The sequence below is a fragment of the Rhodnius prolixus genome, unplaced genomic scaffold (genome assembly GCF_049639745.1).
Source record: "Rhodnius prolixus isolate KJV_2025 unplaced genomic scaffold, Rpr scaffold_1, whole genome shotgun sequence".
In the NCBI taxonomy this organism is placed as follows: Eukaryota; Metazoa; Arthropoda; class Insecta; order Hemiptera; family Reduviidae; genus Rhodnius; species Rhodnius prolixus.
The window spans coordinates 13,516,670-13,541,375 of NW_027411581.1; the positions used below are offsets into that span (position 1 = coordinate 13,516,670).

General features: G+C 32.4%; 4 protein-coding genes across 6 annotated transcripts; 1 reads left to right on the forward strand and 3 right to left on the reverse strand.

The window, feature by feature from the left end:
* Window positions 1–1,023: 1,023 nt before the first annotated feature.
* On the forward strand, window positions 1,024–4,814 carry LOC141454989 (cuticle protein 19-like). The gene is made up of 3 exons (XM_074129777.1): window positions 1,024–1,172; window positions 3,512–3,652; window positions 4,436–4,814. Exons 1-3 carry the CDS (start codon window positions 1,155–1,157, stop codon window positions 4,670–4,672), a joined length of 396 nt encoding a protein of 131 aa, XP_073985878.1. The 5' UTR covers window positions 1,024–1,154; the 3' UTR covers window positions 4,673–4,814.
* A 669-nt stretch (window positions 4,815–5,483) lies between these two features.
* Window positions 5,484–9,993, reverse strand: LOC141454945 (uncharacterized). Of its 3 annotated transcripts, none has more exons than XM_074129678.1 (10): window positions 9,866–9,993; window positions 9,525–9,656; window positions 9,354–9,454; window positions 9,058–9,221; window positions 8,394–8,543; window positions 8,109–8,297; window positions 7,899–8,036; window positions 7,718–7,821; window positions 7,527–7,614; window positions 5,484–7,115 (listed from the first exon to the last, which is right to left on the reverse strand). In XM_074129678.1, exons 2-10 carry the CDS (start codon window positions 9,599–9,601, stop codon window positions 5,841–5,843), a joined length of 2,286 nt encoding a protein of 761 aa, XP_073985779.1. In that variant the 5' UTR covers window positions 9,602–9,656; window positions 9,866–9,993; the 3' UTR covers window positions 5,484–5,840. The 3 variants fall into 3 exon arrangements, with proteins under 3 accessions (XP_073985779.1, XP_073985771.1, XP_073985762.1); XM_074129670.1 differs by having other exon boundaries at window positions 9,781–9,915; XM_074129661.1 differs by lacking the exon at window positions 9,866–9,993 and having other exon boundaries at window positions 9,525–9,859.
* Window positions 9,994–11,826: 1,833 nt separating this feature from the next.
* Window positions 11,827–24,693, reverse strand: LOC141454960 (iron-sulfur clusters transporter ABCB7, mitochondrial-like). Its single transcript, XM_074129686.1, has 13 exons — window positions 24,425–24,693; window positions 21,510–21,743; window positions 20,402–20,591; window positions 20,126–20,292; window positions 19,425–19,526; window positions 19,157–19,333; window positions 17,975–18,149; window positions 17,348–17,505; window positions 17,101–17,264; window positions 16,141–16,270; window positions 12,969–13,112; window positions 12,747–12,878; window positions 11,827–12,432 (listed from the first exon to the last, which is right to left on the reverse strand). The coding sequence occupies exons 1-13, from the start codon at window positions 24,611–24,613 to the stop codon at window positions 12,205–12,207; spliced, it is 2,190 nt and encodes a 729-aa protein (XP_073985787.1). The 5' UTR covers window positions 24,614–24,693; the 3' UTR covers window positions 11,827–12,204.
* LOC141454967 (SET domain-containing protein 4) lies at window positions 22,403–24,426 on the reverse strand. The gene has a single exon (XM_074129700.1). It carries the CDS (start codon window positions 24,182–24,184, stop codon window positions 22,874–22,876), a length of 1,311 nt encoding a protein of 436 aa, XP_073985801.1. The 5' UTR covers window positions 24,185–24,426; the 3' UTR covers window positions 22,403–22,873.
* Window positions 24,694–24,706: the final 13 nt, after the last annotated feature.

Genomic DNA, 24,706 nt, shown 5'->3' on the forward strand with positions numbered 1-24,706 from the left:
TTCACTCTGACATTCAATTTATTATTAAACATCTCTGCCTTAAAAAAGCTCCGGGCTCTGATTTCATAACTGCTAAAATACTCCGCCTCTTCCCAGAAAAGCAATAGACCTCTTGATTACAATCTACAATTCAGTACTAAGAACAACTTACTTCCCGACTCTACGGAAATCCTCCATTATTCATTCTATTCCTCAACCTAACAAACCACTTCATCTTTCCAATAAGTCTATTGCCAGTTCTTTAGAAACTTCTTTTTAATCAAATGCTTCCCATGCTCTTATCAGTTTGGATTTAGGCGATAACACTCAGCAGCAGTGCTAACGAGTTGTAGATACTTCTCCCTTGAGAAGAAAGAGTGTTGCTCGGATGTCTTTCTCGATTATGAAGCAAACCTTCGATCAGGTGTGGCACCCGAGATTGCTCTGGAAACTCAAGACATTCTTCCACGTCATCTTCTTAAAATCCTACTTGTCTAACCGCTTTTTTCAAAACCAATTAGGAACTTCGTAATAACTATTCTAAGGGAAAGGATTAGCTGAGGTCAGCGAATACTGGATTCCTACGCGGAGATCACTGGTTCGAATCCAGCTGCTGGCCCTTAGATTTTGTTTTCCTAGAGCTTCTTAAAGCTCACTGTCCGGTGATGTACAGTGTTGTCTGTAACGAGAGAACACTTTCCGGAGGCCGGTGATGCACTGGAAAAGCTCCGGGTGTCAATAACCTCAGATGTTGTTGAGCCTTGAATAACAAAAAATAATAATAATAAATATTCTAATAATTGTTGGTTTTAAAGGATATAACGGCATGGCGAGAACGAATTTGTATCATAGTACAAACTAGATTTCAAAGGGCTTATAAACGAAGTGACTTCAAATGACATAAGAATTATAGGTCCTATTTTCTATACTGTCCGTTTCACGAATAGGAAACGGTCCAATTTCACAAGTGCAGGTCCTGCGATACATTCTATGTACTGTAAAAACAGTTTCGTTAAAAAGCAAGGGAAGGGTGAAAAAGCGTGTCCTTGGTCCAGTGAGAGGGAGAATGTTGAGCGTTCGGCTTCAGACAGATCTAAGTTTCTGCATACATATATATAGAGTTGGAACCTTTGGCTTATCAATCACACCACCGACATTACTGTGGACAGTACAACATGACTTCAATCCCTCAGGTAATCATTTTTCTAGTTTTTTATTTCAGTAACAATTTTAAAATAGAAGATTAATTCCTTTATGAAAACATTATCGAATTATTGTATAGTAGTAAAATTGGAACTGAAACAACTTTTTTGTTCTATGTTTTTCATTTTACCCCGGAATCATCGCTCAAAAAAAAAAAAAAAAAAAAAAAATAATGCTGTCTTTTACCTACTTTAAAGACGTACAGTAACAAGTGGAAGACTCAATACTATTTGCAGTCTGAATTGCAAACTATGCAGTTATAGTGCTGATACAACGAAATTTATTTGCACGCTTCAGATTCTTCAGGACGTAAAAACATGATCTGCTTTCTAAAATATTTCGAAAATATCATCTTGTTCTATTATTTTCAATAAAGGAATTATCTAGCAAAATAATACCATACCACTTTATGTCTGTTCACTCACAACAGGGAAGAAAAGTTTATTTGAATCAATAAACCCAAATATTACATTGTTTCCAGGGTTTCTAATCTTGAATTTATCGCAGCTACGATCTACAAATCTATTAATCAAAACAAGAACCTCTACAGTCACCCATCTTTGTCATGAAGAAATAAAACTATTTATGTCTTTAGTTTTGGATTTGGCTTTGCTGGAAGAAATATTTCGCAACAGAATGTGGAAGCGTTTTTTTCTGCGAAAAGTTATTAATTCGGTTTCCAAGAGAATGCATGGAATTAATTGATTAAAGCAAAGCTTTGTGGCCCGATGCGTGTGATCTTGGAGTGTAGGAAGATCTAGCAATCAACCAGTAAAGAAGAACTGGGCCTCTTGTGTTAATTCAATGTCGGTTTCAGCCGCTAAGTATTTGGTGCAGTTCATCGATTTGCTGGACGTATTTTTCAGATGTAGTGGTTTCTACGAGTTCAGGAAGTCGTAAAAGATCAAAATACTGCAGATCGCCAAACACTGACACCCACTGGTTTTGAGTAATGCTCGGAGATTTTTAACCACCGAGATATACAGTGCCAGCTGTCAAATAGAATTACGGTGCTCATTAAAATCTGATCCATTAGGCACGTTTACATTTCTTAAGAAACTTTTTGCAAATACCTCAAAATGAGCAATTTTTTTACCTTTTTTTACATTTAAAAATGCCCATCACTGAACAGCTGAATTTGAACCAGTCCCCACTGGCTTACTAGTCTCCCGCGCTAATAATTGAGGTAGTATTGTTTTCTCACACAATTATCGAGCGTTTTCCTCAATGCCAAGATGCATAAGCGCAAACACAACTCAGATTTGCTGACTGTTAGTTATGGGCTTCCTTCTTATAAGGATTAGCTTTGATGATTGTTCCCAATTCGACATCTGCAAACGATCGCCCACTACGCTACTTACCTTTAAGGCTCTCGTTTCTAAGCCGAAACCTCTCTTCTTCTCCTCCTAGGAATTGGTTGCACAGAGTAGTATCGAATCTTTTCGTGCCATTTCGAAATCCTAAAAAAATCTACTCAATTGGTCGTTTGTTTAAGATCGCTGCTCTTGTCAGAAATTAAAGTGAGAATAATCACTTTATCAACAAGTGCTTATAGTGAAAAAAATAACCCAAATACAGCATGATTTAATGAACAATTATACACAAAAAGAAATATTCAATGAAAAATCCGCAATAGTGTGATCAACTAAAAAGTTGGCCCATACAAAAAATCCAAGTGTCAGTGGTACAAATGAATGGAGTAGTTCTTATCGTTAGGCAAGGGTACCTGATTTCTGGAGCGCCAAAAGTCCTGAAAAAGTGGCTAATTCACTATTCCACCAATGTTACCTTAGTTTAAAGACTAACTTCTTTCCGTTCCTTTAATTGTTCTGCAATTTTTTCAAAATTATTCTCAAAAAGGATTAAATAATTTGAACAAATAATCATTTCTGAGGGATCAAAGCGTCCCTGCGGGTATTTCAGCTGTACAACAGTTATATTTACATCCCAATAACCAATAGACATTTCTGACGTAGTACGTATTTTGTGCAACTACCTACTATGGCTAGCAAATCCATAATTTTTACATTGAATCTAGTAATTGCATAAGGCTGTATATTGGGTTTAACGCACCCATGTTGCGGGGATATAAACTCAACACCCACAACCCCCTCTCATTCTAGTGCGGAAATTATTTATAGTTGAATTCTAAGAATAAATACTGAATTATTTAATTCGATAGATTTTCTAGCTTATATGAATTTCCAGCTCTGCAAGATTTTTCGACGTTCTCCTGAACTAAAGTCTATGACTTGGCTCCAATCTCTACTTAAACTTAGATAATATTTACTGATATTTTATTTAACTTGAGCTTTTACTTTATGAACAGATAACATTGCTAGTAGCTGTATTAGTTGCAGCAGTGAAAGCAGGGTACGTTGGCGGTTATGGAGCACATTACGGGGGTCTAGGTTTCGGAGGACCCTTCGGATATGGTGCTGGATTTGCTAAAGGCGGGCTAGATTATTATGTAAGTAATGTGTATTAACTTTTTGAAAAAATTTAAGTATTAATAACGGTTTGCACGATTCCTTTAAAAATATGAAGTGACTTTTTTTCAAAACCAATTTTCTCAATTTACTCAAATTGAGAATCATTTCTAAGAATTATATCAAAAAGTTATGAAAAATATATTTCTACATCATAATTTTCAAATTCTAATATTTATAATAATTGTTTTATTCTTATTTAAGAGTTTAAAACTAATGTATGCTTATAGGTTTCTCAAAAATTATTTTTAAGATCTCCCATTAGAGTTAAATTTATGTTGAAAGGGAGCATCGTATTCAGAAATTCAATCCTTTTTTCGTAAATGTAGAATACTTTTTGAAAACTAACTGACTTCTGGAAGGATATGATAGTTATTTTGTTACTTTTTTTTTATCTAAGGCATGAAGACATCTGAGGTCATTGGCGTCTGGAACCTTTTTTTTCAGTAATGCTACTCTCTGACCAGTGTTCACTTGCTACAGGCACTTTCATCGAACACTGAACTGTATACTAGGAGGAAAAGTCTAAGAAGAGCTGGACTCGAACCTGGGATCTCCGGGTGCTCCAGTGCACTAACCACTGAAACAATCCCCTCCTCACAAGCGCGTGTTGTCATTACAATATTTTCATAATCTTGAAGGTCAAAGGGCCAGATAACAAATTCTTTGAAAAAAAAAATAACACATTTTCTTAGAAATTTTAACTTAATTTTTTCTAAATTTAGAGTATTATAAATTAAGTGTTCCTTTTTTTTTTTTGACAGGCACATCCAAAATATGCCTACGATTATGGCGTTAAGGATGGTCACACGGGCGATGTGAAGAATCAGTGGGAAGAACGCGACGGTGATGTAGTCAAAGGGCAATACAGTTTGGTTGAACCAGATGGTTCAGTCAGGACAGTTACTTACACAGCAGACGATCACAATGGTTTCAATGCTGTGGTACACAAAACTGGGCATGCTTTCCATCCTAATCCACTCTACCATCATCATTACTGATTTACAGAACTCTTACCAACCACTCTAATAAGTTTTTTTTGTGAAGTGATATTGTTTTATAAACCGTTGTGTGGGAAGTGTAAAAGATAGTATTTATGTAAAAAAATTTTATACAGAAATATATAAAATATATATAGCTTTATTTCAGTTTTTAAATTTATTCACATAAATGAAGTAGACAATATAGAAATTATACTGACAACTTCCTACAGAAACGAATTTGGGATGTTATGGTCCTAAATACGATTTTTCTTCTTCATTAACTTAAAAAAAATGTACGAATTTTGTCACAAAATTGTTTTTAAGCCTTGGCCATTTATTAAAGAGAAAATTTTTGGATAACCAGGGTGTTGAATGGTTACAGTTGCTCTGAGTTCATTAAAACGGCCTACCAAGAGTTATTCTGGGTTCTTGTCCCCGTTTAGTCTTTTCTTTTATATGCTGTTGAATAAGTGATATTTCTAATTTTCATTAATTTGTAGAAATAAGTATAAAGTCACTTTATTGTTTCAAAATGACTTTTTATCAGATATTCTAAAACACCTAGAGTGTTTAGGATATTTGTCTTAACCTGTAACTTTAAAATAAAAGTAATCTTACAAATAATAGCCTTTTCAACAAGCTTTTCAATTTAAGATTTATTGCGGACAAATCAATCACAATTCAAAATCATGTTTTGAGAAAGTTGATTTTTAGAAAATTTACCTCCTTCATAAAACACATTATTTGATTGAGTTGTCCTTTTTATTTTTAATTGAAAATCTAGACTTTTTCCAACAGCATACTAATTTCAAAAATGTTTACACTCAAGTAGCAATATTTATTTGTATTTGAGATCTTTCTTGAGATTACAAGGAAAGGAGGTTATTATTATAACTGCTTTTATCTAGAGTACACGTGTATTTTGATTACAATTTGTTAAAAAATCATATCTATGAAACTCGGTATAAAAAAGAGTACTAATTACAAAATATAAATTCTTTAAAACATCAATGCTTTCCATCGCGTTTTACATCCATAGGAGATCAATTACATTATTTACAAGCACCATAATTCTAATTACGCATTATTTAATATCACAATAAACTGACAGCTTTTAAGTAATTCTGGTAACCATAAAATGATTAGAATGGATGGAATGTTCAATAATTAAAGCAACTTCTAATTATTATTTTGTACTCACTGTGGCAGATTCTTCACTGAATTCTTTCATTACCTCGCACTTTCTTTTACTTTTTATTCCATTGCTATTTACATGTTCAAATCCTTGTATATTTTTATAAGAATTAGGCTTATAATTTTCATTTTTATCGTGGAAAAATCCTGAAATATTATTAGAACTACTCTCTTGATCTATGCTATTTAATGCTTTCAAAAGGTTTGCTTTCTGTGTTTCACCAAGCACTATATCCGGCTGAGGACTATCCACTTCTTGATAACAATCTTCTAGTTTTTGTAAAAAATCATCTTTCTCTATTAACTCATGTCTGACTTCATTGGATGAATGTTCAGGCAATTTATCAGGATTTCTATCTGAAGTTTCCTGTTTAATTTCTTCCTCTAATAGACTCATACAAGCTCTGTCTACTATCCTATTGATATCATCTTCTGCTTCCTTTCGTATCTGAGGCATATCAAATATTTTAAACTTTCTTTCCAATTTTTCAATTTCTTCTTCCACTGAATTAGCAAGATGATCTTTCGATATCGTTGCTGCAATGTCTTCTTCTGATTTCTTAAACATAATGTGGTCTAATTCATTTTCTAATTCTGTACGCATTTTTGATAATTCATGGTCATATTTATTTTTAAGATAATCATCATCAAGTAGCGGAGAATTCGTTGCCTTATTTGTACTACTTACTTCGTTTGGCATACTTTTCTCAAAAGAATTTGATTTTACAGAATCCAGTGAATGAGATTTTTCAAATGTTTTGGTAGGAATGCTAGGCCTTCTCTCTAGAGATATGTTTTTTGTATTCTTTAACAAAGGTTCGATAGAATTAACACTACTTCTTCTTGTAAAATTCTTAATTTTTGTAGAATTTTGTAGAGTTTTCGCCCCGACACTATTTTTATTAACACTGAAATTTCCATTGTGATATTTTGAATTTGTATTACTATTTACAGTGCTAATCTTGTTTCCAACTAGCCCTGACTTTATTGAAGAACTTGCAATATTCTTAGGCTGGACTAAATTTTTGAGACCATCTAATTTTGGACTTGCTCGCGCTAATCTAGAGTGTGAGTTTCCACTGGATACATTTGCATTTCCTCTTGCATTAAGTATTTTGCTAACAATACTAGTGCTTCCTGCCTGAGTAATGCTTGACCTTTCATGGACCATATCAACATCATCCTTTCTATCTTCCACTCCGTCTGAATCAGATCGATCCGAACAGCTATCTTCATCGGTATTGTGTTGAAGCATATTTTGAAGGCCCTGAAGGACAATGAAAATAAATAAAAATTAATTAAACAATATAAACAAACAAACAAAAAATACATTTTACCGTTTAAAGGCAACCAACAATTTTTTTGAGATAATTAAAAAAATAAAATAAATAATCTGATTCTTCTAATAGGCTGAAACTAATTATAGATTATTTTAAAAAATCCATGTATGACTAATCTAAAACAAATACAATATTCTCAAGTTTCTAAACAAAACTTAGCTAAGTAGGGTATTAGCTACAAATTCATTACATTATATATACATATTCTAAACTTATATATACTCTAAATACTTTATACTTTCAACAAACAAAATTTTCTAATTTTTCATTGTCTGTTCCTATTAATAAAAAATAAATAATCATAATTAATCACGACAAAAAATTGAGCTATTTCTTACAAATGAGTAGGAATCCGTTTCCGAATCTTCATCCCGATTAATTGCCGTCTCAGACTGAACTAGTCTTTGAGTTTGTCTGATTGATACACTAAAGTTAGAAAATAAAATTTAAATTGTTTCCCACAACTTTTGGAATTTCTTTATTTATGTATGACTTTACTACTCTATTAAAAATGCCAAATTGTACTTACTTAGGAGGGGGAGCTGGTAAGGAAATACGTGACTGTTGAGTAGGTTGTGCAAAAGCTCGTACAGTTTTTTTAGAAGGTGCTGTATTTACATACTTTTGCTTCCCCTGAAATTAAAAATTTGATTGAATGCATAAATCTCGTAAATTGGTCTAAATTTATTAGAAATAAACTATAAACATACTTCGATGGAAGATTTGAGATTATCTATTGTCTTGCGCGCTTCACGTAATTCAGCTTGGGTTTCTTTATGTTTACAAATCTCTATGTTTAACTTATGTCGATAACTTTTCCCTTCCAATTCCAGTTTCCTTGTTAAAATCTACGTGCCAAACATATTGCATTTTCAAATGTTTTAAACGGTTTGTAAATCAAAATTTCAGAAGCAACTAACCTGAATTTTTTCTTGCTGTGACTGAACATGCTTTTCCAATTCTTCCAATTTCTTTGTAAGTTTTTCCCTATCATACAATTGTTTATCTCTTGACAATTTTAGCAGGTGTTTGTGTTGCTCCTTCAAATTACTCAGTTCAGAATCTCTATCCTTCAGTTTGCTTTCTAATACTTTATAATTGAGTTTTAACTACATTGTAAGTAAATAGATTTTTTTAAAAATCGTAAAATGTACCGAATAATATTAAAATTAGCTTTAACAATTGTTCCAATAACGAATAATTACCTGCTTAAACCTAGTATTTATTATTCGAATTTCTTCATTATGAGATTTAATCAATTGTGGAAGTTGTTCCTGACTACCTTCATATTTCTTTAACGCGTTATCTTGTCTTCTCTGTAGAGTTTTCAATAATTTATTTTCTGTCAGAAGCTCCTACAACAATTTAAAAAAACTAAGAAAAAATGAAGACGAACTAAAATATTCTAACGGGTGAAATTAGTTTTCAAAACTCAAGGGTAGGTGGTAATGATGGATATATTCGTTGGGGATCGAACGATCTACTGCTACCAGCTCTGTTTTATCTTGAGAACTTTGAACAGAACAAAGTTCCACTTTTAGTAAGTTTTAGTCCATCATTCTTAAATTAACAATAGGTGGAGAACCCGGAAGCTCGCACTAAAGAAGTGAACGTTAATCACTCAAATAATGTTTGTCTTTTGTCGCGGAGCACCTAAAAAACTTTTAATATTTTTAAACCGGGTTATAAAGTAGCATGTTTTATGGTTAAACGTTCTTAAATCTTGTGAAATAATATTTTTCAAATTATACTATTCCCACAAGATTGTAATTAACATTGCGCAATGTTAATTAAGTTATAGAAAAATGCTCAAGTGGCCATACAATAAAATTAATAAGCAAGTTAAAATTACCGAAATTTGTTACTTACATTGACCACACTCTGCGATTCTGCTAACTGATTCTGAAGTTGCTTTACGCGCAATAATTTAGCAGACATTATGCGCTGAGTAAATGCACTTACATTATTTTTGGCATTTTGAATGTTTCCAAGATAGCTTCCACAATAATTATTTCTCCCTTGGTAAGGTGTACCTAAAATTTCCAAGAATCATTGCTCTGAGGTGGTTTTTGTACTCATTAGTAAATTGACTTGAGAGGAATTTAAAAAAAGTAAACTAAACCAAACAAAGAAATCGATTAAATTTAATGCTCAATTTAAAATACCGTGTAGAGGATGCAGTATCTTTTTCTTATTAAAACCATTTCCATAGTTGTAGTTTTTGCTTTCTTTGCTCATTGATTTATTACAATTGTGCTTCAAACATCTACAATTTTATTGTTATTTTAAGTAAGCTTATAAGTGCTGAAACTATATTCTTATAATCAGATACATACTCATTGCTATCTTTCAGTTCAGATATATCTGTAGTTACTCTCAGTATTGGTGAAGAATGGGAGGAATCACTTTCCATTATTAGATAGGCCTTAAGTGTTACTTAGTACTGGTTCTCAATAATTTGTTCATACCTTTTTAAATACAACAAATAAAATATTGATATAAGGATCCAAGATGAGTTTTAAAGTGCCGTAGGTACTTATAATTCTTGTAATGCTTCATTTAAACATTAAACCATAAAAGTAATGCTACAACCTATCATTAGCACTTCCAAACGACTTTGGCTGTAAATGAACTAAAATATAGACCTCAAATTGATTGTTTACTATTGCAACCTCACCTAACAACAGCGACGAAAATGGAAACAGAACAAGGTTATGATATTCTATTATAAAAACTTTCTGGAATCTTTTTGTTGTTGATACTATCCATCATTTCAGTTACTTCCTGATTTGGTCAATATTCTATTAATAGTTCAGAACTGTATCATTATCGTTATAAAAGATATATAGTTGCTTGATATAATGATCGCAAAAAAAAAAATTCTAGAAATAACAAATATATTTTTTATGCTATTCTGTAGCATAATTTATGGTACTTTTCCGTTAGCCGGGACAGTTTGGGTAAAACTGTTTTCTTTACAATTCATTAAAATTTGTTTATAGTTGAACTTGTTTTGCTTACTATTAATAAATATTTGTTTATAGTTGAACGTTTTCGACTTTTATTCCGTTGACTTGGCTTGCGTTTGGTTCACAATTGGCGACATTTGCGCCCGGCTAACGGAAAAGTACCTAATTTATTATAATTAATGAGAAATATTGCAACCTACCATTGAGTTCCTTTCTTTTATTATTTGGCATAGAGTTATCATTCAAAATTCACGTTTTAAGACCCTCTGGGTCTAAAAATGGTTTTTAAAAACTAGTCTACGTTTGGAAGAAAAAAAACTCGCAGAAATTTGAAAGTTTATATTTCTTTTATATTAGGAACGTTGTAGATCTACTTTAGGAACCGATTGTATCTCAAGAATAAAACTTTCTCAACTGGAAAACTATTTTTTCCTAAAACTGCTTTAACGATTTTCTTTACATTTTCCCATTGGTTGCTAATAAAAACGATAACTTTTAAGTAAAGCTTTTTACTAGGAAATTGGATTTAATGGCTGTAATGCAGAAAGTACTAGTTACGCTTAAATCAAGTCGTACGTAACGAGTATACAAGTTTCATAGTTTTGTTTTCTAAGATTTTCTATCTTACCTACCTACCTACCTCATGGCGCTACGGCCCTACAAGGACCTGGGCCTCCACCACTAGTTTCTGCCGTTCGGTTTTGTCTTAGGCGTACCTCCGCCATCTTCTAACACCCATCCCTCTCAAAACTTCCTCCACAAAGATTTTCTGTCCACTTTGTATATTTCACAGCAACTGTGGGGGAAAGGTGGTTTAAATGTCTCATTAGTATAATGTTCGGTCCTTTTATTTACTTAATTCAAAGGACTGAATTAGTCGCCAAAAACGCTGAGTTTGAAGTAAACAACTCACAAGCGTGAATTTTCTTTTACCCAATTTCCTCGAAAACCAATACAGTTGATGTCTTAGTTCTTAATTTACTAATTACTCATGCAGAACTTATCACTGTTGCTTGAAAAAGAGTAGAATTTCCTCACTACATCCGATTATTATGCGAGGAGTTTTTTTCGCCAAACAGTATTTTCTTACTTAATATCGTACATCGGATTGTGAGCTGGAAGAACCTCCTAAAAAATAAACCCTAAGCGCAGCAGCTGGGCTAAAACCCAGTATTTCCGGGTTTTCAGTGCACTAACTACTCAGTTAAATCGCTTCACTTATTAAATGAAGTTAATTAAGTAAGTTACTAAAAATTAGGGAGATAACCCGAATTTTTCTCTTTATAACTCTGGGTAAAAACTGTGGGTGTCGTATATCCAGCTTTTTTTTTTTTGTAATTTTTAGTAATGGTCTAGCTCTAGGTCAATGCCATTCTTCTAACACTCCAATTTGGAAAAAATTGGTTCTTGAAGCTATTTTTCCTACATTTTGAGATATCTTCTTTATCAGTAACCAGGAATTGCTTTAATTTCAATTACATCTTTGAAATATAAGCAAATTGTAGATTTTCCGTAGATATCATTCTAATTAAATCAAAAAGGTGGGGAGAATAAACGCTTGAAATTATTATCACAGAGGCGAATACATTTTAGCCATTATTATGGTGTTGGGGGGTGGCTGGCAAATAACTACTAACAAAGAAAGGTACATTCTACAAAAATTATAAAATATTGGGCTAAAAGTATTTATTTACATGGTTATGATAATAAAACAATTACAAACTGTTTCTTGCATGTACTCCAGAACTGCTGCGTTATAGCAGAAACTGTAATTAACTACTGAACGAGACATCAAGGGAAAGTTACACTTTCGAAGACTTGCAGATTTTGTTTGAGATTTAAAGCCAAGAATAATGAAGTATATGTAGCGCACCCTTTGTTGTATAAATAAGTAACAAATGTACATTGACACAAAATTTATTGAACTACATCACAGTTCAGAAAACATCTTGTATTTATCTTTCAAGAAAATGTTAATAATTTATTATTTATTATGAAATTTATTATATTTATGCCTCTAATCAGATCAGTTACAAACAACTTGCATTTAAGTTTTATTTTTTCTATCATTTGCAGCAGAAGCGTGTTGCATCTGCCACATTTTAGTATACAATGAATTGGGATTCTGTAATAAAGAAAAATGATTTCCGCGTTCCACTACTTTTCCTTTTTCTAACACAAGTATTTCATCTGCATCCATTACTGTGGACAAACGATGTGCTATGCAAATTGATGTTCGTCCTCGTGTTGCAACTTCAAGTGCATCCAATATATTCTAAAATCAATAAAATACATAAACCTTTATGGAAAAGTTACTGGAAAATGTTATCTAAATTATTTCTACAAAAATGAACATAATAAAAATGCTACAAGATGCTTCAAAAATCAAGGTACTTTACATCTATATTTAAATCTCGTTTTAGACGTTCTAGAAGTGCCTTTTTGACTTTTTAGTATTAAGTAATGTTTGGCTGGATATCCACAGGGCTGACAAGATCACTGAAGTTCGGATCTCTTCCCCTAATTGTATTTTAATTTTTCATCATGTAATAATAAACTCACTTAAATCTACTGATAAATAATGCTTACATGTTCTGTAATTGAATCTAAAGATGAGGTTGCCTCATCAAACACTAGTATAGGAGATCCTTTAAGTATTGCTCTAGCAATGGCTACTCTTTGCTTCTCTCCACCAGATAATTTCAAACCTCTTTCCCCTACCTATAAATAATTGGTCTCTACTGTAATAAAAACTAAAAGAAATTCGTCTATCAACTATACAATAACATTTATTCAACACTCTTATATTACCTGAGTTTCATAACCCATCGGCCAATGAATAACTGAATTATGAAGATTTGCCATTTTTGAAGCTTCAATTACTTCTTCATCACTCTTACTGAAGTCCCCATAATGTAGATTGTATTTAATTGTGTCGTGGAACAGTACCGAATCCTAAATTAAATGAGACATTAAAATTTGTAATATGACAAGGGTGCACTTATAAGAAGGTTTTATTATGAATTGTAAACTAGTTAATTATCTGCATAATAATCTCCCAAATGTAAATATCCTAAACTGCTAATTAAATAAACATAACTTTGATTTTAAACAGGCTTGATTTCAACAATATATATAATTATGGTGGGGAGGGGGTTAGAAGTGAAGTTTAAATTTATACTATATCTCTTTAACAACAACTTACAGTTTAAAATGTTAAGTATAAGGGTTGATTAAACGCCAAAAGGTACACAAATCAGCAAGTACCCAACATTTCATTAATACTTCATTAATATTTAAGTAATTCTACTGCATTAATTTTCATTAATATTTTTTTGAATTTATTAGATGTTTCACAGACCCTTATGCTGGCCATTTTAATCTACAAAATATTTGTTCAAGTAGAACACCATTTAACTTAGATTGACTGTAATATCTAATCAACAAACTATTAATCACAGGTTAAAAAGAAAAACTTTATTAAAAAAAATAAAAAAAAAATATGAGGCTAGAAAATTCAAAAACTTTTTTAAAAAAATGCTTACACCAACATTCATCAATGATTTCATTTATTTATTTTTATTTTTAAATAAAAATCGTTGGTTTAAGTTAATTCTTCGATTAAAGTAATTGTTATTTTATGAAGTAGTCAAACGTTTATAATAATAGGTAATAATTATCTGGCTTTATCGCAAATAATATAGTTTTCTTCAATTACATTCTCCATCTAGGTCTTCCCACAGTATTATATATTTGGAATATAAGATAAATAAGATATGCATATTTTTATGACAGCTAACATAATTATTCCAGTATTTTACTATAAGTAAAATTAGAGGGACTACATTAAATTACAATTGAGAAATGAATAATTATTGTTGAATAATTTACTTGATATTACCTACGCGTTATTTGTGCTCACAAATACTTCGGAAAGACGAATTCTAGACTGAAATATTGTTTTAAATCCGTGATTCAAATTTAAATAGTAGCCGACTCTACTTAGTCTTTTTCTACTTTAACGTGCATGTACATACTCGTACATACATGTGACTACTCAGAATAAATAGCATAATAAAGATAAATCAGAAGAATAATTTGGAATAAAGCTAAAATAAAGTACCTATTTAATTATGAAGATATAATATACATTTTATCATAATTAGAACAAAAAAATAAAATATTATGAATGAACAAAGGGAAGGGATTAGCTATGCGGTTAGCGTATTGGATTCCCACGTGGAGGTTCCGGGTTCGAATCCAGCTGCAGACCCTTAGATTTTCTCTTTCTAAGAGCTTCTTACAGCTCACTGTCCGGGTGATGGACAGTGTTGTCTGTAACGAGAGAACACTGTCCGGAGGCCGGCAGTGCACTGAAAAAAGCTCCGGGCGCCAATAACCTTAGATGTTGAAGCGATTTAAATCATAAAAAAAAGAAAAAGAAAATGAATGAACTGGCCAGCATAAGGGTCTGTGAAACATCTAATAAATTCAAAAAAATATTAATGAAAATTAATGCAGTAGAATTACTTAAATATTAATGAAGTATTAATGAAATGTTGGGTACTTGCTGATTTGTGTACCTTTTGGCGTTTAATCAACCCTTATACTTAACATTTTAAACTGTAAGTTTTTGTTAAAGAGATTTTTGTACCTTTTGGATAGATTTTCCTTTTTGTATGTTCTTCAAAGTTACATATCTGCTTTACAGATTTTATTAAAATTGGGAATAATAAATTTTAATTGTATCATTATAACCTGAAAAGGTGTTAAGTCGGAGTTACTACCACTGGAGAGATCTTTTTAAAGAATGATTATAGTTGCAGTCCCCAAACCATCCTCAATAACAATTTTTTTGAGAAAGCATTTTGAATAAAATAGGAAGGTATTTGTACGTAAATAGCAAAATTAAACTGCGATTTCAGTTCTTCCCTTTAAGAGAAGTAAGAAAAATAAACTGCGATTACAGTACTTCTCCCTAAAAGGCAAAGAGGCAAAGATTTTGAATCGAACGACAATTCATTCATGTAAATCGGTTCACTCATTGATAATTTTAACGATTGCAGTACTTCCTCTTAGTACGTGTAAGAGCATGATGGCACTTCACAGCCACGTAGAGGAGCTTTGATCACTTCTTCATGCTAAATTTTATCAAAATCGGACTAAGCGTTATAGAAATATTGGTAATAATAGTTTTAGAAAGGGCCTTACCTGGGTGGGGCAAACTCCCCTCCTTATGAGGCACAGCGTCGAGACTTTTAAAGTGCAAATCTGTACAAAATTTCGATTCGAATGACACTTCATTCATGAAAATCGGTTCACGTTTCGATAATTTGAAACAATTGCTATACTTCCCCTTAACAAGTGTAAGAGCAGATCGTCGTTTTAATGTTACGTAGGGGAGCCCTAACCCTGTCATCCTACCAAATTTTATCAAAATCGGGCTAAGATTTACAGAGTAATTAATGATAATAATTTTGGAGGGGGCCTTACATAAAAGGGGCTAACTCCTCTCCCATTCCATGTACAGCGTCGAGACCCCCAAAAGGCACATCTACATAAAATTCCGAATCGAATGATACCTCATTCATGAAAATCGGTTCACGCGTTTAGGCGCTACGTTGTTTACAAAAAAGGTAACAACAACAACAAGAAGAACAAGAACAATTTTTGAAAATGCCGTTCTTGCTTATTTTCAGCATCTTTTTTCTCAAAATCTATCAAATCTAGGTTGTTGCAAAAAAATTACAGTCATAAAGGAGGATTTGCCCTATATTATGAAGAAAATTTGGGAATTTTATCTTTTATAGAAAAAGAGAAAAAAATTGTCAAAGTTGGGTGTTTTTCAACGTTACGCTTTTTCGTGCAGTTTTTGATGATCAACCCTTATACAACTGTCCTACCGGACAGTTTTAATATCTTTTAAACTTATATTCATCTAGGATTACTTCAGTAAGTAGAAAATTTTACTTTAGTGCCTCACCTGCGGAACAATCGCAATAGCTTTACGCAAACTCTCAATATCTAAATCCTTAATATCATGCCCACCGATAAGTATTCTACCAGAATCTGGTTCAAAAAAACGAAACATCAGTCTAATTAGAGTAGATTTCCTAGAAATAAAAAAACAACTTATTGATATGAAACTCATGAAGATCATATTGACAAGATTAACAAGGATAGATGGAAACAATGGGCGGATCCTATTTCTTAGACAAGGCAGTCAAATAAAGGTTTATTATGTGAGAGATGTAACCATCCTCTGCTACTGTGACTGGAATCTTCAGGATTCGGAATTCGAAATCCATGATTGTATTTGCGATATGATCACCTCTAGTCACAAGGTGCCAAACAGCCAAACAGATGTGTTTCTTGCTCCTCCTGACAAAGTTGCCACAGAGCTCTAGGTTATTTAACCTCTCCTAGAAGTGTAACCTGAACATATCCACATTAATCTGGTTTTGCCAGCCTCGGTTTATTTTGACACTAGCCTCTTACCATCACGGAACTGTATCCCAGTATTTGTCGTGCTCTCAACAAGTCATTGCTTAAGAGACTTCCGCACGGTGTATCTCGTACAGACACTGAACCAATGAATGTAACAGCTGGCTCATCTTCGGGAGTAGATCAGTAACTTCTTTTCCATTTATGCCAGAATGCCCTGGCACAATTTCAGAGAGAACTTTCTGTGCCCGGTAAGCCGCACCAAAATCCTCAGCACTCCCAAACAACATTTAAAAGATAATTATAAACAGTTTTTTTTGGGGGGGGGGGAATATTACATACCTAGTAAATAGTTTGTTAAAAATCACTCTTGCAATCATTGGGCTCATTGAAATCCAGAAAATTTTCTCTCAAAGGCAGAAATATTCACATTGCGTATAATACAATATTGACAATACTAGGAATACTTTTATTAATTTTTTAATTAATATACACTTACCCTGTACCAGAACCCCCCACGATTGCAATTTTTTTCCCTGCAGAAATAGAACAAGATAATCCCTCGAAAACAGGTTTCCCTTCCGTGTATTTGAAACATACATCGTCAAATTCTATTGTAGCATTATCTGCAGTTAAATGAAGAGCTTTCGCATTTGGGGCACTCTGAAAATTATTAACATTACCGTAAAAGAAAAATAATAAAAAATTGGAAGTGAAAATAAATCAGTAATTTTAGATGTTCTTACTTTTATAGTTGGATTTCTTGTCATGAGGGTGAACATTGTCTGCATATCTATTAATGCTTGTCTCACCTCTCGATAAACAGAACCAAGAAACCCTAATGGAACGGACAGTTGAAAGAGTAATCCATTGACCATTACTAAATCTCCTACTGTCAGATTACCTGCAAATAATTTTTTAAAATTAATTACCAACCGAACAAAAAAAAAAAAATCTAGTGTGAACATAGAACTTTCTCTTACCACAATACACGTTTTTAAATTTTCTTGAAACATGAAAAATTTTTACAAGAAAAATAGGGGACTACAATATCATGATACATTTCGCACACGCTTCGGCCGTACTTGTTTTACTAAAATATACATTATGTTCACTATTATAAAATAATAATGTTGAAGAATGAGGCGATGTTGGTGAAGGGGTTACGAAGCGTGGGTTGGGTAAGGCTGTAGATCCTCAGTGCGTATAAGGCGTGTTGCTATTTTTTTTTTATTTTTAAATACCTAACAGGTAGTTGGCTATGTCCGCACTAAATCTTCATTTGATACAATTAGATAAAGCAATGTCAACGATAAAGTGGGAACTTATTGTTAGCAAAAAATAATCAAACAAAAAATAAAAGATAAATTTACCTTTCATGATTTCTTGGGCAGCTAATACCATAGCAATTGCAATAGCACCGCTGAATATTGCATTTTGACCAAAATTCAAAAGAGCTAAACTTGTCGTAGTTTTTAAGGACGCTGACTCGTATTTTAATAAAGAACTATTATACCTTTCTGCTTCGTACAATTCATTATTGAAATACTATGAGAAATAAGAATAAATAATTATTAATCACAAAATTGAAAATCATAATTAATAAAAAAAAAAAAAAAAATCGTAAAATAAAAGATTCAGGTTGCTTTTTATTTCTCGATATTTAAACTAGCTAAGAAGGTAGATTTTGGGAAAATCTCAACCGATTGGGGATTCCAAAAGTATAAAAATGTCAATCTTAAATTTAATTTCTCTCGTGTCTAGGCACAATACTAGTATTGTGATTGTGTAAAATTTTTAACGGCATGGCAAAACCGGAAATACATTTTTACCTTCTCTAAATCCAAACAAGAGGATTTTAGAAAAGGATCTCTCCGTGTAAATCAGTATTTCAAAACCATTTGCATTTGTTACTACTAGGAGTTTGGATAATAATTTAGGAATAACAATACTCAACTGAAGTTCCCTTCACTGATATATTATTGAGTTAAAAAAAATTACGAAAATGGTTTGCACAATTTATTTTAAAATTTAGTATACTGAAAAATATTCATGCAGAACTGTAGCATTTAATTGAATCGTTTCTCCAGAAATTGTTTATTTAAATAGGGCACTTTTGAAAGATGGGTTTTTGGCTTAACTTTTAGTATAATGTACGGTTTTATTCCTTAATAATAAAATATTGACTTGCAAGCTCAAGGAGAGAGTGTGGCCGAAAGTGCGAAATTTCAGAAAGAACTTTTTTCTTGAATTAATAACAATTAAATAGTTGCTAAAATAGAGAGTTTGAAGAAAACCGCTTAACCCGCATTTTATGTTTTATTTGATTACTTTTTAGATGTCAACTCTGTGTCTCAACTCAGTTGATGAAAATACATCAATTTTGGTTGCCAATTTCCGAAACGTATTGAACCATCATTCAAATTAAGATTTAGTAAAAATTAGAAGTTCTAAGATTGATGAAAGAGAAAGTCCGCTCACACTGGATTTTTGATGTTTTCGAATTTTTTCTTGAATAATTCACAGATATGAAAATTATATTGAATTTTCCTTACTTTAACAGTTTCATAATTGATCAGCGAATCTACAGCTTTATTTCCGGCTTCATTTTCTGCTTGATTCATAAATACTCTAAATTTTGTACGCCATTGCGTGATTAACAGCGTGAATAAGGCGTAGATTCCAACACATGCCAAAGACAAACCGGCAAATACCGTGCCACATTTAATACCCTAGAATAATACCATTAACAAAGATAAGAAATATAACAAAGTGAAATTCAGTTATTACATAAATTTAACGAAATATTGTATTAGAACTTACCAAAATTGAACTAACTAATATCAACTCAAACGCTGTGGGTACAATGTTGAATACCATTGCAGATAGTACAAAGTTTATACCTCTACTTCCACGATCTATTGTCTGAAAGTGAACAAACCATTTTACATCATTATAATGTGAAGTGCCCTTGTTAAGAACTTATAAAAAAACGTAGTTTTTATTAAAATTTCAAGTTGAAAATTACACTCATCCCACTTTAACGAAAAAAAAGAGTGGGACACCGATGTAAGCTTGTGCCTAAGTTCCGTCATTATGTCTGTAAGGTAAAATTGTGAAAACAGTGGAAAAGAACTGAACTGTACTTTTGAGACGCGATCTACTCTTGAGTGTGTAAAACTCATTTAAAATGTAAATAAAATTATTTATACTACATCCTGAAGAAACGTCCACACTCCCCAGAGCATCTTCATACTTGCAGAACAAATGCTTGTGAAACCATTCAGAAAAAACAGTTACATTTAATCAAGTGGCTTGGAATGGTAATGTGATTTCTTCAAGGTAAGCATATGAACCCGATTAGGCTCAGCATCTAGCATCAGTTTCCAAAACTCCGACCTCAGGTAGGACCTTAAAACTGTTGCTTCAGACATCCGTTTAAGGGAGGTCCATAAGGACGATAGATGAGTGTTATAATTTATTTACAGGCTTGCACTGTATTCCATATTTAAACGATTCTTTACCTTAGACAGTGCGCCTGTCTGCTTGGATAAATGGAAAGAAAGATCTTGATTGTGAAGATGTACGAATACATTTCTTGCAATCTTCCTAATTGAATGTTGTGCGACTCGTGCGAACACTGCGTTCCTTAGTTCGTTGAAGCCGGATGCTCCTGCTCTGGCTATGCCGTCTGTACAAAGTCACTGTTAAGAAATTATGACATTTCTGAACTCAAAAATTGGAGAACATTGATAATTAAAACCAAAGAAACTATTATTTACCTAATTACTATAACTTACATCCAACTAGCAGGGCAACTGCACTGGTTGCTATCGTCTCTGGTGCACTCTCCATACTTAATAAGTTCAAATAATGATTGAGATCATCCACAGCAAATTTAAACAAGAAGGGGATAGTAACATTGAGCAGCTTAGCTCCTACAAGGAGACTTAAAGCAAAACACACTCTTTGCTTTACTATTGGATCATCCTAGAAGATTAATATTTTTTATATAGGCAAAAACAAACAAACAAAATTAAGTAAAGAAAAGTATTGCACTTCAAAAAAAGAATTAATGATTGGAAACTAAACTGAAAATTTGATACGAGGACACATCAAATAATTGGTAGTTACTATAACTGCTTCATTGTATTCTCATAATGTAATTTTTTTAGAGTTTAAACTGCGTGGACTTTAGAATCAAGCTATTTAAGTCCGTTTGGTGTTGCCATAAACAGTTTTTTTAAGAGAAGGAAATAAGCCTTCTAATAAGAATTTCCAACGCTCATCTCTCCAATGACTTACCGCACTTTTGGAAACGTTTCAATCCCCTCAAATACCCTAGCCTGCTTTTGCCAGTCTATTTACAATGATATTTGATCTCGGATCTGGAAGGCGTCTAGGTAACCAAGTACGAATTCTTTCCCTAGCCAAGAGAGTTCACAACCCTACTCTGTCCACACGAAGAATTGAAGAATAAGCTCTCCGCGCTTCTTTCGTTCGCGATTCCTCTTTGGATTGTGAGTAGAATGGTGAGGCGTTTGTTGTAAAAATTCCACATGATCTGGAAGCTTCAATTAGATGTACTCAGTTATCGGGAGAGGGTCTCCGCAGTGCATATTGAAAGAGAGACACTCCTTTTTTTTAGCTAACTTTTTTTTAATATGGCTCATATTGAGACAGTATTTATTAAGCAGTTTCTATACCTTTCTTTATATTATTTGATAAACCAAACAACCTAAAATAATGGCTTTGACAATTATTTAAATTGTGGGTAGAGATTTTTTATATATTTCAGACTATTGTTTAAAAAAACAATATGGACACGAGTATTCTTAGAATTGCAATTGGATAGTACTAAAATCATCACAGTATGTTCGATCTAAAATTGTCTTTAATGATACATACTTTTGGCCAGATGTAAGAGAGCATAGCATGAAGCATATCTTTCGATGTAATCTCTTTGGTACCTTCAAAAGTACCGAGTGATTCTCTTGCAAGAGCTGATGCCCCAGGATGGAAACAATCTCGTTTCTTTTGAGTTGGCGGCAGAACCACTTTATAACATTTGGTTTTATAAGATTTGAAGGAAACTCCATTTTTCCTATAGAAAATTTCATCAGGATGACTCAGCGAAAGTGTCTAAAAAAAAAGCATACAATATATGTCTTACTAATTAGTTCTTTTTAAAATCAATTGACTAAAAATTAGCCTGGAATCTCTTCTAGTCATTTACCCAATCAAAAAGTACCTATGATTTAATTTTTTTTTGGTAATTATAACACATCGTGACCCAGACGCATTTGAATTCCCATTAGTGATTTTTACGAAATGAATCAAAATATATCCATATCACCATGCTGTTTTCTTCCATTGAAAGTCCATGGAGAGGTGAGCAAGTATTTTCAACTTGAAATTCCTACCAAGATGGAAAAAATAATCCTTTGTGGAGAAACTGATTCTTAGACTAACCTACTAAATCTATCTCCCTTAATTAGTGTTTGATTGTAGAATATCGACTGAAGATGTAAAGAACGTATAGTGTTAACGGAAGGATGTAATGTCGACGTAGAGTTTCCTTGGGTTTACTAAACCCAATCTTTTGCAAGCATGACCTACTTCCATAGCCTTATGGTAGTTAGTGTGAAGTTGTTAGAACGTAAGTGTTGTAAGCTATCCATAAGTTCTTGAGGAAGTAGCTAACCTAGAAGTAATAAAAATATAAAAAGGACCTGATAGGAAAAATTCAACGCGCCAACAGGATTTCTCAGCGAACAGAATCTTGCATCAAGTGAACAAAGTTTTGAAAAAACATTGACTTTTATTTCAGAACAATGGGAAATGTATAATTTTCGAACATTTTTCATAATTTTCATTTTGACTTTCATAAAACAAAAACGTTTTTTGCTATAGTCATCACATTGGTAAAAAACGAGAAAACTAGTAGGGGAGAACAAACATACGTTTAAAAATCGCAAGACCATACAAATGTGTTTCAGTAAAAAAAAATCTGTAATAGGTGTTGCAAATTTTGTTCCTATTTTCTACAAAACCACAGCTAAGATGCTCTTATCTTACCCTATCACATGGAGTCCTCAATTTGCCTTTTAATAATCTAATAAATATATTTTTTTAATAAATAAAAAATGTTGCAACAATTAGGTTATTGGATGATTTTCAAAACGAGTTATAGATTAACAAAAATTTATTCATTATCTGAACAAATAAAAGTTCTTTTTGCCTATTTAATAAGTCTAAATTATTTAGAGTAATCAAAGTTTATTTACACTGATAAATTTAACGAGACAATCATTGAGAATATCCACATATTCTTTCAACAAACTACATCCAATTACTACCGATTCGTTACAATTATTTTTGTTTATATATTTATCAACTGTGTCTAAATATTCTTGATACTCAATTAATTTATTTTTTATTATCACTTTGCCTATTTTAGAAATATTATACTTGTCACAAGAATTGAAAGCACCCGAATATATTTTTTTTATTGAATTGTCATCAAAAGCAAAACAGGTAGAAAATACGTAACATAACACATACATATTCCAAGATAAATCTTCAAACGTACAGTATAAGTCACAAAAAAAGTTCTTCGAAATAAGGAAATTAATTTTTCTTGTATAATCATATTCAGAGCAAGCAAATGTTTCTGCATTAAAATCACACTTATCGAAAAAGATTACATCGTTTTTATTTTTATTTAAAATAAAACCATATTCTAAATATAGTTTTAAGTTAGAATGATCTCCATAATGCACAAAAACTTCATCGAAGCGATTGTACTTAACAAGTGTTTCTATCTCATAAGAGTTGCTCTTACTGTTGAAAGAAGCATTTACCTTTGCATCATCAGAATGATTAAACAAATCTAAAAAAGGAGCAAGAACAAAAGAATTGGCATCTCTAAGTTTGAGGTCGTGAGGAAAGTTATTCTCAGGAGCTATATAAACTGACCTAGAATTCACTGTAAACCAAGCCCATTTAAATTCACCAGACGTAAACACATAAACCAAAGCCTTCTTACAATGCTGACAAATTTTTCCTCGCATAATGTTTTGAACCGACTTGTACAATTCGTCAACTTTTCTTCGCAACTCGTGAATTCTTTCTTTGATAAAAGTCGGAAATTTGTCAATATCACGTTCATTAGAAAATAGTGGTGATGTATATTCTTGAGGAAGTGTCTCAATGTACCAGCGCCAAAAAGAATTCATGCCTATGTGTTTTTCCCATATCAGAAAAACAGCTAAAACTTGATGAACAGAAAAGTAAGTTTCACTCTCCCTTAAAATGCTGCCTAACAGGGACTCGGATACACATTTCACTGAGATAAGTAAATGGGCTGGGATCCTGACAATTATCCTGTTTAGGCTAATCAGCTCTTTTGTCATTAATCCACGTCCGGTTTTTGGAAAAGTACTCCTTCTAAGATTACAAGTAGGTCTCCAACCTTCTAAGAGAAGCCACTTGATTAAGTTTAGAACACTGTCTTCTGTACTCTGTGATGAAATTTGATTTTCCATCTTTTTCCTTTTTCGCTTCCTGGAAGTGCGACCCATGACTAGTTGTTATGCAATTTAGAGATGGGTTAAATTTAAACCTCACTAAATAATTTATAATTGTTAATTAAACTGTGCACTGATTTTCAACTTCTGTTTGAAGTAATGTCAAAAGAACTTGTCAAACATAATTTAGTTTTACAGAAGTAGAACTAGCAAGGTTGGATTTATTAAATACAATGTAACAAATGTATGGAACCACAACTTTTATGATACAATTAAATAACAAAATTTCCTCACCTTTAGACCAGCACAATGTAACGTAGAAGCCCCAGATCCCAATGAAACGTACGTTCTATAAACTTCAACATTTCCCGTATATAAGCGATTGACGTTAAAATATTTCCATTGGCCTCTTTTACTTCTAAAGATTAAATTTGCTATGTTAATGTTTGCTGGTATCCTATCCAAAAACAGTGCTGCTGCCATATTTTGCAGAAGAGGCAGCCTTCATCTCTAATTTCGATATTTACAAAGCATAACCTAGTTGTCTATATCATAATGCGCAATAGCTAAAACAGC

Coding starts and splice junctions, on each gene's coding strand:
- LOC141454967 (XM_074129700.1), bottom strand. CDS start 24,184: ATGGGTCGCACTTCCAGGAAGCGAAAAAGGAAAAAGATGGAAAATCAA.
- LOC141454945 (XM_074129678.1), bottom strand. CDS start 9,601: ATGGAAAGTGATTCCTCCCATTCTTCACCAATACTGAGAGTAACTACA. Junction 8,298..8,393: donor TAAATACTAGGTTTAAGCAG/GTAATTATTCGT, acceptor CTTACAATGTAG/TTAAAACTCAATTATAAAGT. Junction 7,116..7,526: donor AAACGGATTCCTACTCATTT/GTAAGAAATAGC, acceptor ATTGTCCTTCAG/GGCCTTCAAAATATGCTTCA.
- LOC141454960 (XM_074129686.1), bottom strand. CDS start 24,613: ATGGCAGCAGCACTGTTTTTGGATAGGATACCAGCAAACATTAACATA. Junction 19,527..20,125: donor AGACAGGCGCACTGTCTAAG/GTAAAGAATCGT, acceptor GTTCACTTTCAG/ACAATAGATCGTGGAAGTAG. Junction 19,334..19,424: donor TATTAGTTAGTTCAATTTTG/GTAAGTTCTAAT, acceptor GTATTATTCTAG/GGTATTAAATGTGGCACGGT.
- LOC141454989 (XM_074129777.1), top strand. Junction 3,653..4,435: donor AAGGCGGGCTAGATTATTAT/GTAAGTAATGTG, acceptor TTTTTTTGACAG/GCACATCCAAAATATGCCTA.